A 12,874-nucleotide genomic window follows, 5' to 3' on the forward strand; every position below is an offset into this window, starting at 1 on the left:
TGAGGTTTGGCTTGTAATTGATGGAATGTCAGTTCAAACCCCAGCTTTGTCATTGTGTCCTATGGCAAAACACTTCACTGGCCTTAACTATTGGTGGTAGTCAGAGGACTCCTCCTAACATGGAGGAGAAGCCACTCTACTCTGAGTCCATAATAGATGTCTGAGCCCCGTCTCTAAGGCTGAGCCTGACAGCAGTAGCTCAGGGGGGTAGAGTGGGTTGTCCGGTAATTGAAGGTAGACTTAACCCTCCTTGCCTGCTGGTGGTGGGGATCAGTGGCACCAGGCTTGGCAGCCTCACCTCTGTCAGTGCGCCCCAGGGTAGCTGTGGCTACATTGTATCTCATCATCACCAGGGTGTGAATGTGTGTGCAACACATTCTCACACCCAAGCATCAAAAAATGACGCTGGGTGACCAAGCATTTGTTTCCGACATGTTGGGAGTCGACACGCTGTGCCAGAGCATCGGTTTCCGATGCCTGCAGTAAAACACACATTTCACTGACTGTTATTTAACCTTTCCCTCACCCCATCCTAACCTTAACCCTGTTGCTCATTCTAAAGTTCCTGTTAATCATGTTGGAGAGCAACGGTACAACTAAACAAAGTTTTGCATGCGCAAGAGGGTTATGGTTGGATGGGGGTGAAGGGAAGGTTAAATAGCAAGAGGTCAGAATTTGGTGAATTGTCCATTTTACCGCGTCAGTCGGAAAACGACACTCTGGCACAGTGCGTCGCCTCCCGATGCGTTGGGACTCCCAACGAGTAGGAAAGAAAGACTTGGCCACCTAGCGTCATTTTTCGATGCTTCACTGTGAGAATATGTTGGTGTGTGCATGGGTGAATGACCAATTGTGTCTTGGGGGCTTCTAGGACTCTAGAAGGCCATTTGTTCTGCAAAGGATGTTTATCGCTTAAAACCGAATACCATTTTTATTAGCTCATTTTAGGAGAGGCTAGAGGTGCTCAGGTTGTTGCAAAGCTCTGAACAATTATGTAGTAACCACATTTTCCCTGTTGTGGTAACCATCAACAAGCATAACTTTGCGCAGAATAAAGAGCTATTTTCTTTTCTCCTTTCTAGCTCAACAACAGTAGACTAGCATGGCAGGCAAGTTCTCCGTATATGCAAACATGTTTTTATATAACATGACTGCATATGCTCTAATGCTCTTCACACTAAAACACACCAAATGGCAGCAATAAGACTCTGTTATCTCTTCACTGTAACTCCTAGTTTGATGAAAGTGAGGATGAAGAGGAAGTAGATGTGGGAGGAGAGGAAATAGAGGCTGAGGTTTGTTGAAATTTGAAGAGGATTTGATCTTCACTCACTTCAGAGTCATTCCTGTACAACATTTTCCTTATTCAACCTGCTCCCACCAGCATCATCATACCTAAAACAGCACATTCTACTATTTTGTTTTCATGTGAAGCATTCTCTACCCGATGGAGTGTGTTGTTTACTATTTAATGGATTTTTCCAGCTTTTCCCGTTAAGCTGGGCAGACACTGTGCAACATTTTATACCCTGTAGTGTAAGGCGCTTTGGAGTCCTTACTCTGAGAGGCGCTATACAAGTGCGGGTCATTTGTCGTTTATAATTTTTACTCGTAGCATTCAGTTCGATGTTAAATTGTATGACTTCCTTGTAGAGCAAACCTCACAAGTCAGTTTCTCACACTGTACTACGCTGTTCTCGAATGTGACTTGACTGCTCATACTGTGCATCTGGTAGCAACACACCGGACCTAAAAGTATGCTTCAAAATAGCAGTTTTAACACAACACGTCAGACTTCTTATTGTGTTGTTATTGATGTCTGTTGTCCTTCGGGAGTGCTGTAAGAGGACACAGGGATTTTTGGGGGTTGGAAGATGAAAGAAAGAAAGTGAATCAATGTTTTGTCAGTTTAAAGTCTCTTTCCGGAGTATTTCTCTTATCCGATGGCACCATCTAGTGGCTGTCAAGCACATCACACCAAAAGTCTGTCGCTCTGTTATTTTAAGATGGCGACTTCACGTTTCTTATTTATAAATGTGCTTCTGTAGCTGACAAACAGAGCTAAAACACGTTGTTTTACGAGTATCATTCTCATGTTATGCTGTGTTGTCATATATTTATATTTTAGAGGCTTACTTGTCCGTGAAAAGTTCATCAACTCTGCATCAACTGAGGTATTCCTTAAATTCGAAGCATCTAAGCGGTAGTGTAATGCTATTGGTTGGTTCTGGTCGGCGCTCAGTTTCCTATTGCACAGAGCTCTGCGGGACAGGGGTCGTGCTTAGCAAAAAGTTTAAAAAGACGTAATGCTTAGATTATATCACAGTACGTGATAAGATAATCACTTTTATGGATTTCTGAAAAAATATACATAATTTTTGAAAGTAGAAAACTTCGGAAAGCTACTTTAATTTGACATAAACATGGCAAATGCACTTTATTGACCATCCTTGTCAATGTGTGCAAAAAAAAGGTGTATAAATAAAACTGAACAATATGTGTTAAAAGGGAAATGGCTGACAAGCCCTGTAGAGGCATGTTTGTGCATGTGCCATTAGCGGTTCTGGTACTTTTTGGGTCACAGCCACTCACAGCACCGCTTCAACAGTGCGACGTCACGACGAGGGACGAGAAAAATATCAAACACGCCATAAATTAGTGAGTTTGAGCTTCTGACTGCTGATTGGTAGCTGGTCACTTGGTGTTAATAGCCTCTCGTAACCCCCTGTATAGTACACGATGCTCAGTAGATTCTCGTACCAGGGGAAAATTGACTCAAAAAAGTGAAAAGGTTGCACAGTTTACGCCCGGCTTAACACTCCTTTCTCAAAAGGGCTCCCCCTTAACAGCCATCACCAAACTTGCACTTTTGTCTCTTCTATATTGTCTATTTTCTTTGTAAATATTTGTTTGAAAAAAACTAAAGGTAGGTTTAACGTTTCCTAATTTTAGAAAATGGAATGTTCTCATTTTAAGAATTTAGAAGGAATTTTCTAGGATGTATTTATTCAATGATTAATTTTTCCCAATCTTTTAGCAACAGTATGGGCGTTACTATTTTTACAAACATATTTATATTGTTAAATAAATAAATTTTCATTACACAAATACTACTGTGTGTAAAAGGCACATCACTTCCTAAATAGACTATTTCCTGATTAATGTACACACATTTTAAGTCTTATTGAGGAGTTAATGAAGGTTTTCCTGTGTCACCTTCTACTCTTCTGTGCTGCCGTAGAGAGAAAATGCATTTGAAGATCAAAAGGTGAGTGTAGGTGCACTGATGTCAATGCACACGGATTAGGACAAGAACATGCAAAGCACACTCCTTACCTGATGGCCGCATCTGTTACTTTTCTCCCCTGAAGCCCTTCCCTTTGTGCTATGGAGCAGAAATGTGTCCCTTCCTCACCCCCAGCCCAATAGTGATGCTCTGTTGTTCTGACAGAACATGAATCAGAAGCTCATTGGATCATTGACTTAATGAGTCTCACCCAGACTTCACCCATATGTCTTAATTGTCCCCCTCCAGGCTGTGATTGTTTGATGATTTAGTTTGTGGAGATATATCGTGAATTATTCCTGCTCACCTTGTGCTCCTACAGCATTCCTTTCTTTTAGGTGTCGTTGTAGTTCATGAGAACCCAATGTGACTTGGGAAATCTTGTTTATCTTTGATATCCTTCACTTTTTGCTGTAGATGGTGGTTTTCATGAGGTTATTTTTGCCCAAATCTTCAAATATGTTTTAGGATCCCATTCAAAACCAATCGTATAATCTTTGTAGCTTCAACGGTTTTCCAATGTCCTTTTTCTCGGGTTGCAGCCATTGTACCATAACCTGTATGTTTCTATATTTATGTTTTAATATTTTTTGGGACAGATGGACACAGAAGCCAGTGACTTGCTGAATGATCTGCAGGTGAGGCTGAACAATGTGCTGGATGATCTCAGCAGCACATTTGGAAACAGGTACGATATCTTTACCCTTCCACATCCAGACGCATCTGTAACTGCATTTCTGTTTGAGCTGGCTGATCTTTGATTCCAGCTTCCAGAGCCACATCAATGACTGCATGCGACAGATGGCGTCCTTGTTGTATCAGATCAAAGGGCCACTCAACGAGAACACCAAAAACCAGGTGGAGGCTGACTCTGACAACATGCTGCGGCCTCTCATGGACTTCTTGGATGGAAAGTGAGTGGTTTTATTCCACCGTATTTCTTTTGTCAGTGCTTTTCAGTAACCGTGTTGTAATTTGCAGACTTACTCTGTTTGCCACTGTGTGTGAGAAAACCGTGTTAAAACGCGTCCTCAAAGAGTTGTGGAGGATCGTCATGAGCAGCCTGGAGAAAACGATTGTTCTGCCACAAGGACACGACACCTTTGTAAGTCCTCAGTTTGCAGATTTGACTTTTTCAATACATGAATAAAAGACCAAGTGCTTCATTTATAAAGCTTGCTTGTGCACACAACAGGTGCTGAACCTGAGGGGGGGCATTAACGGTAAAATTTCAGAGGGTAATTTAGGGGTTGGAGGGGCGGGGGGGGGGGGTCCTCCTGTCTCCTGCTGCTTTGATTTTAACTTGTTTTTTTTTTATGATCGGTCACTCTGAGTTTACCATTCAGACTGAACATGGAAATAATCTTCTACTCCTATTTCCTGTGTTAGCCACCAATATAAAATATACGGGGAAACACTTGGATTAGAAAAGCCGATCAGATCTACATCATACTGAAACTCACGGACTCGCCCATCTTGGCTCGCGACAGAGAAGGCTGTTGTGATTTAACGTCCAGGAAACAGCAAAGAACGTCTCGACTAGTAGAAGCTAAGCTTTAGCATTAACAACTCCACAGCATGGCAGTACCCTTTTAGGATTGTGGTATTTGTGGACATTAAACATCAATGTTGCAGAGCAAACAGAGTCAGCAGAAGAAGCGCTTTGCTGTTAACCAATCAGAGGTGAGAAGTCCAAATATCAGGAAATAATACAGAGTAATTCTCCAAATCCTGTAGAGGTCCATGTTTTCCAAAATGTGTTACCGGTTATTGAAGCCCTTAACCCAGGGGTCGACAACCTGCGGCTCTTCCATCCATCTGATGCGGCTCTCTGTGCTTGTAAAATAATGAATGGATATTTAAATAAAATGCATTATATTTTACTGCATTAATTTTATATCTGTATGCCAATTCTAAATGTAATGACGGTTTGCGTAAACCTGAACAGGTCCAACGGTTGACAGGTCACCTGCTTGTGTGTAATCAAATGTCTCTATAGACGCTTTCCAGTGTTGGGAGTAACGCCGTTTAAATATAACGGTGTTCTTTTTTAGGTAACTGAATAATCTAATTAATTACTTTTCCCACAGTTGCAACGCCGTTACCGTTACTAGGGACGGAAGGTTGTGCGTTACTATGTGCTTGTCGAACGTTGAGCAACAGTGTGAGGCTTTCTGACCGCCACACTTCAGCTGCAGCCAGGGAGAGAGAGGTGTCGGTAACGCACTTACAAACACAATGATGATTGGCCGGGTGGGCGGAGACCCTCAGTATTCTCACTGTCTCAGTCGCTGCCTGCTGTAGACCCAACAGAGCAGTGATGGGAATAACGCCGTTTAAAATAACCACGTTAATAAAAAAAAAATTATTTCTGTAACGAGCAAACTAATTAATTACCGTCTTCTGTTAACAAAACGATTGTTTCTGTTACTGGTAAGGAAATGTGTGCGTTAAGCAGCGCGGTGTGTTGAAGCTGTCATCAGCTGATCAGGAGCTAAAGAGGTAGATGTTTTCATCCAAGCGCATCACGGCCCGTGAAGAACGAGGAAGACATGAAGAATCTGCTGGTCTGCAGCCGTGCCCTTCTTGGCGTGACAGCAGGACGTCCCGAAGGTCCGCTCACCTGTTCACCGCTCAGACATCCTGATCTTCTACCTTCCTAGATCATCCAGCTGTAACCAGTTTCTGATCATGTCTTTAGTCCCGCTGTAACACTGATGCATCAGTCTCAGACGTCATGGAGCTCAGGTGTTATTAGAACTACCTGTGTGTGTTTACCACCCAGCATCAGCTCTTCTGTGGTTGGGTCTGACCCATGTTAGTAAATGTAAGTCCTCCATCAGGCTTGTGCCTCTTCTAGTGTCATTTTAAAGGATTTTATTTATTTATTTAACCATTAGTAGATTACCAGCTACAGAAATGCTACTAAAACACACAATTATGTGAAGCTGGAAAAATTTAATTGCTGTGCAAACTTACATTCATTTCTGTAATTTAACTAGACTGAGAGACCATTTAAAGGCTCGGGAACCTTTACAGGTGTTTCTATTTGCAATTTTAAATTATAGCTGATTGGGGTCTTGTTAAATATAACACAGTGACCTTTTAATAGTCTAGATAAATGTAATGTTCCTGTTAGTAGTTCCACCTGATAAGTGCTTATTTATTTAAATTATTCAGGTTTATAAAAAACATTTGGACATACATTTTATTATGTTCCAGTCATTATTCATTTATATTTCACTATTGTAGTTATTCTTGCATGCTTTAATGAAAAAAGTAACTACGTAGTTATTTTTCTTGGTAATTAGTTACTTTTATAATCTTGTAACTCAGTTAGTAACTGAGTTACTTTTTTGACAAAGTAATCAGTAACTATAACTAATAACTTTTTTAAGTAACGTTCCCAACACTGAGGCTTTCTGAGCTGAAGAGGATATGAGATGCTGGAATTTGCCTCAAACAGGCTCACGGATGCGTCGCCACATTGGAGACAGGAACAAGCGCTATTCAGCCAAAGTGTCATCATCAGGGAACATTTTCTAAGTGACTAGTCTCTCTGAGAGACAGGGTTTGGAAAACACTTTCTTCAGTGGAAGGAATCTTCCCGTATGTGCCCTGGTTCTGCGACGCACTCCAAGCCCCTCTCCACATCTTCAACTCGCTGTCCACCTTACGTGCACACTGACAGCGAGCTGTGCTGAGCAGTGTCCAGCTCAGATGTTCTGATGGGATTCTTTTCTTGAGTGATTTAGCTACATCTGCGATGTGCGTAACAAATCAAATGTTAGTTCGTCTGCATGCGTCTGGGTAATTTCTAGTCTTTCTCAATCAAAATAAACGGGTCAAATACGGGAACAATATGGTCTATACAAACCCTGCCATTTAACTGTTTTGCTTTCTTTTGAAAATTGTTGCAAACAGATCAAATTAAACTTGATTAACACCAGAGCCAGGCACACTACACCGTTGTCTCCGTCACTGTTAACGAGGGAAAAACAAATTGATCTGATCCTTTTCTAACCTTCCCCACCTGCAAAGTTTAATTACAACATTCAAGCGTGACAGAGCCTGGATTTGTATTCTGAACAGTTTAAACATGCTTTAAAAATCAACGTTTGTCAAATTTGGTACCTGCTCATGTAGTAAAACCACTCACATGGTGAAAAAATCAACATATAGTAGGCAGAGACGGGCTACAATTTCTGGATCCATTTTATACAAATTGTTTAATTGATTGTCTTCTGTTGAAAGAGAACTTTGACATACACGAGCGACCGGTATTGGCTGCTGTCACCTGTGATTGGTTAAAGCAGCTCTCTGCTGCTGTGGCTCCCAGTGTTTTCTTTACTGCTGGCTCTTTGATGGGAAAAGGTTGCCGACCCCTGCCTTAGCCTTAACCGTTCATACTCAGTTAACTGTAAACTCCCCTTAACCAACACATATGAGCAAACCTTGGCCCCCACTCTCTAAATATTACAAAAAAATGTTGTCTTTGTTTAACATAACTCTGACGCGCAACCAGAATCTCACACTCATTACAACATTCATGAACTCAGAACCGTTAGTTGGGTGAGAGCTGAAATGTTGGTAAGGACCAGTTGTGCCGCGGGCCGCTTATTAACGCACTCTGGAGGCTTCACTTGAGTTTCCTTACATTGAACTAAATTTTAACGCTGATATTTCTTTATCTTATTTTTGCTTCAATGAGGGGCTCATTTTTGTGTTCAATACCAAGAATAAAATGTTCCCACCTGTTTTCTTTCTTAACCGCTTCATATTTCATTAAATGTATTTGATCACGTGACATTCTCATTCCTTCAATGTTTTTTGAGTAAACTTAATCCTACTCAAAGTTTTATAAATGAGGCCCCAGGAGAGTTACAACCAAGACGCTCTGTTTTTATTTCAGGGAGCTCAAATTCTGTCGGCTGCCAAAGAGCTCGGACATCTCACCAAACTCAAGGTATTATTATTTCTTTATGTTGTATTGTATGAAATAAAATGTATTACATTTAGTTTTTGACAAACCAAACAAATTTTAGTCTCTAAACACAATATTTCCTATGATTGTTCAGGATCACATGGTGGGGGAAGCTAAAAGCCTGACTCCCAGGCAGTGTGCTGTCATGGATGTGGCGTTGGATACCACCAAGGTGAGTTAATTCTGTACGTTCTTATTTCATTAGAATGCAGATTAAGTACGTAAATAGGCTAAAGTAACTACTCAACTAACTTACTTATGAATTACTTTTACATAGATGGTGAAAATAGTGGTTGAACATGTATTAAATAGTAAATGGCTTTGGGTATTTAATTTATTAGCTAATGTGTTGAAAGGGGCAACAAAAGGAAGGTAAATAATTTAGTTTAACTAGTATTATTGGTATTAATGGAATAATATCTAAGTAAAACCAAATTTTATTTTCTAGAAGAAAAATTAAAGACATATTTCCTTTTCTTTCATTTCCAAAAAAACTGACTAATGCAAGAAGTTAAAAAACATATTTTACTGTTTCAGAATAATGCTTTAAAAATAATTGTAAACTGTAAATGGAAATCTGAAAGAAAAGTGTGAAATAAAAGGATCCAGGCTGAAAATCCTCCATGTTGATGCCAAGGTTATTCTTCTGAAACCTTATCTCACTGGGCTGCAAATGTTAGCTTCACAAAATTGTGAAAAAATAAATGCAAGTTTTTGACTAGAATCACACAGAATTCATACTGTTGACACTTTTGCATGTTCATAAGCTAAATAAATAGCACCCCCCCCCCCCCCCCCAAATAACTGCAATTTATTGATATGCCTAAGGTACTTAGACTTGTGCTTAGACAGACTTGTTCAAATTCTAACAGCACGCGACTGCAGCCCTGTGAGGTAAATAAGAACCTTCTAAACATTATGAAACATTTGAAAAAGTCCCGTACAAGCGTCACTCACATTAAGTCCCCAGACACTGGCTTTGGATGATACGGTCACAAACCCTCTATTAGTGTCTCTAAACATATAAATCGGATTTTCTTTGCAGCAATACTTCCATGCAGGAGGCAACGGGTTGAAAAAGGCATTCCTGGAAAAGAGTCCTGAGCTTTCCTCTCTTCGCCATGCCCTCTCCCTTTACACTCAGACTACAGACACACTCATCCAGACGTTTGTGACCACACAGCACACGCAAGGTACTTTAAACTCTGCTTCACTCAGGAGAACTACAAATGTGGAAGACTTCCACAAAGTAAACCAGGAGATGAAGCTTTGTGATCACTTCTGAGATGCATTCATGCTGTCTTTTTTATCTCCTGTGCTGCCTCTGTGCCAGTGCACAATGGAAAGGGTATTAGGTTAACTCTCAATGAAAAAACTCAACCCAGCAGGGGTAGGTCTCCTAAACATCACCCTCCAGCTCCTCCTGTTCCTCTACATTTGTTCATTTGTAGATTTAACTGTCTTGATCCCATCTTTCCACCTTTTATCCCATCATGAGCCTGACTTAGTTTTTCTTTCTATTTGAAACCAAATTCATTTTCCCTGGTTGTTAATGAGTGTGTGTTAAACCAGGTTCTGGTGTGGACAAGCCCATTGGTGAGGTGTCTCTTCAGATTGAGTTGTACACTCACCCAAAGAGTGGAGAGAGGAAGGTAACAGTGAAAGGTCAGTTAGGAGGTTTTATAAAATGATATATAAAAGTTTAAATTGCCTTGTGAAACATTGTTTTTTGGGTTGTCATATGACAGTTATAGGAGCCAGTGATTTAAAATGGCAGACATCTGGGATGTTCAGACCCTTTGTGGAGATCACCATGATCGGACCTCGCCTCAGCGACAAGAAACGCAAATTCCAGACCAAATCCAAGAACAACAGCTGGTCTCCCAAGTTCAACGAAACCTTCCATTTGTAAGATTTTAATTTTATGATTACATTTCTAACTGAGGCTTTTCATTTTTATTTTCATGCTAACAGCTCCATAATATGGTGTACATTTTAGGACATCCTCAGGTCCCAGATGTTAGACATCAGACCATAGAGGGGAAAAAAGCCTCAGGTTTAATTCAAAAACCCATAAGACTTCTGACTAAATAGTGTCAGTCAAAAAGGTCTGAGGAAAAAAGCCATCAAATTGATTACTGCCAGACCTGAAGACTTATAAAATCACTGATGTGGGCTAAAAGATTGGAAAAAGCAACACATCATGCCTCGTTTAGAAGAAATTCAAGAACAAAACAAACCAGGAAAGCATCTAGACAAATCTAGACCTCATATGGTTTTGGTCAAAGGTCATTCAAAGTCTGGTATGTTTCACAAATGAAAGGATAATAAAAAATGATTTCCCTCTCGACAGCGTTCTGGGTAACCAGGATGGCTTTGAGTGCTACGAGGTGCAAGCCTGCGTCAAAGACTACTGTTTCGGCCGTGCTGATCGAGTGGTGGGTTTGGCTGTGGTGCAGTTGAGAGACATCATGGAGAGAGGCAATTGTGCCTGCTGGTGTCCGCTGGGACAACGCATTTACATGGACGACACGGGCCTCACCGCCATGAGAATCCTCTCTCAGCGCTCCAACGACGATGTGGCCAAGGAGTTCGTCCGACTGAAGTCAGAGACCCGGTCAGCAGAGGAGGGCAGCTGAGGACATTTAAATGGGCCGGGACTTCTCGTTGGCAACTTCATAGAACCAACACATTCCTAAAACTGAAGCTACTGCACAGCAGATAAACACACACTCAGGCCCAGGCCACTGCCATTTTATCTTTAAGTCCTCTCTTTGTCTGCGTGAGGGTTAAAGCATCCGCCTCAAGGGCACCAGACCAGACGCCCAATAACTAACCGCACCTCTCAAGTGTTCTTGTGAAATAAATGCCCCCCCCTGCTCCCACTCGTGACCAAGTGTCTCAAGCCTTACACTGTGGAAACTGTGAATGTGTGAACTCATTTTGTCTTTAGCGTGCCTGTATTTTTTATTTTATTTTGTGGCTCCACTGTGACGTGTTTTGAGGAAATGTGAAAATACTTTTAGGTTTTATCTGATTAGTTAAAAACAAAACGTTTACGAGGAGAAGCTCAATGAAACTTCAAATGTTTTCTTCATTTTCAGATTAATCATGTGCCTTGCCATGAGACAAAACCAGATGTAGTGCAACTCGAAATATGTTGTTTTTATTTGTCCACTTCTTTATTTTTATTTATCTGCTCTATTAACAGATTTTAACCCGCATGGCCTGATGTAACCTGGAGGTTTTTGCCATTTTATTTACTTTTATACATATTCATTTTCTCTGTGCTCTTTAAAGATCAGATAGTATGTTGTTGAGTTTTTGGGTAAATTTTTGCACAGTGACTAGTGTGAATGAGCTGCTAAGGTTTTGTTACAAGAATAAATACATGCACGCTGAATTGAAGCAACAAACAGGAGCGTGTGGAGATATTTATAAATGGAGATTTTTATTCCAGGTTGGGTCTTTCAGGTATCACAAACCTCTAGATATTTCACCGAGGTGACCTCAGTTTACATTCTCCTTTCTCTGTTTGACTCTTAGTATGGCCTGGAATTAGGAAAAGTGTATTTTATGTGTTTTTACCCCTGTTGGCATCTTTAATGCTCTTAATGATGTCTAATGACTTTTATGTGGAACTTTCCCAAATATTTTCTACTTTTTACTTCTCAGTGATGAAAGAAGTAGGCTGTTTTTAACTTAAACATCCCTTTGTAGTCAATTTGTCCCCTCTAAATTATCTAGATTATTATGGGATGTTTTTTCTTGTAGTTGTTTTGTTTTTAGGTGGATTTTTTTAAACATTCATTCGTTTGTATTCCTCCTGTACTCAGTGTTTATCCTAACGAGTCATAAATGTTCATTTTTATTTTCAGCATGAAAACCACAAGTCCTTTCATTTCTATGTGAGCATTAGTGAGAGCCTATGTTTAAAACCACTGTAACACACTTGTTCCTTGTGCCAACTTAAACATACACACCCTAAGTGTTTTGCTATTGTTTTTTTATTATTTCATATTTTCACATCGTGTTAAATACTAAACCACTGCAATAGTTCTTATGTACACTATATTTGTCACAGTAAATGCATTTTTGTGCTTTTTTTCTTTGTAATGTCACCACCTTTAATGTCTGCATCACCATGTAAACATTCCAAGTAACCAGTTTTATATAAAAAGAAACCTTAAGCACCTGAAAGAGTCTTCTCTTTATTTTGAGGACACATTTTAGACTGTTGTGTGATTATTAACAAATGGAAGGCTCTGATAAATCCTAAAAATTCACCATGAAAATGCTTGAAAAGTGATTCAATGATATGTATTAATTTATGTTTAATTATTGACTTAGTTAAGAGATTGAACTTTTTGCCACCATTACTCTTTTTGGCAGCACATAGATTTATTTAGGCAGTACTCTTTGGGACCTTTTAACCCTCTGGAGGCAGGCGTTGCAGATTTGCATTGTTAAAACCTACCTACCTGGTTACTCCACATACATATTTAACTCAAAAGTACCCCTGAAGTACTTAGTTGTTCATCCTTTTATCAAAACTTATTTTGAGCCTGAGAGGGTTAAATAAATATGGGGATAAATGTTTTATT

At 40.1% G+C, this 12,874-nt stretch overlaps 1 protein-coding gene across 7 annotated transcripts in view; it reads left to right on the plus strand.

Annotated features, from left to right (window-relative positions):
• Positions 1-12,470, plus strand: part of LOC107396498 (protein unc-13 homolog B) — a 99,265-nt gene extending 86,795 nt beyond the window's left edge. For 5 of the 7 annotated variants that reach the window (XM_070552230.1, XM_070552231.1, XM_070552234.1 and 2 more), the window contains 10 exons: positions 3,886-3,974; positions 4,054-4,200; positions 4,268-4,391; positions 8,199-8,252; positions 8,365-8,442; positions 9,316-9,463; positions 9,604-9,660; positions 9,843-9,935; positions 10,019-10,178; positions 10,624-12,470. In XM_070552230.1, the coding sequence (XP_070408331.1) occupies positions 3,886-3,974; positions 4,054-4,200; positions 4,268-4,391; positions 8,199-8,252; positions 8,365-8,442; positions 9,316-9,463; positions 9,604-9,660; positions 9,843-9,935; positions 10,019-10,178; positions 10,624-10,909 (1,236 nt within the window). In that variant the 3' untranslated portion in view covers positions 10,910-12,470. The remainder of the gene's footprint in view (positions 1-3,885; positions 3,975-4,053; positions 4,201-4,267; positions 4,392-8,198; positions 8,253-8,364; positions 8,443-9,315; positions 9,464-9,603; positions 9,661-9,842; positions 9,936-10,018; positions 10,179-10,623) is intronic. The other 2 variants (XM_070552233.1, XM_070552235.1) reach the window with 1 other exon arrangement.
• The last annotated feature ends 404 nt before the right edge of the window (positions 12,471-12,874 follow it).

This window comes from Nothobranchius furzeri, chromosome 6, assembly GCF_043380555.1.
Source record: "Nothobranchius furzeri strain GRZ-AD chromosome 6, NfurGRZ-RIMD1, whole genome shotgun sequence".
In the NCBI taxonomy this organism is placed as follows: Eukaryota; Metazoa; Chordata; class Actinopteri; order Cyprinodontiformes; family Nothobranchiidae; genus Nothobranchius; species Nothobranchius furzeri.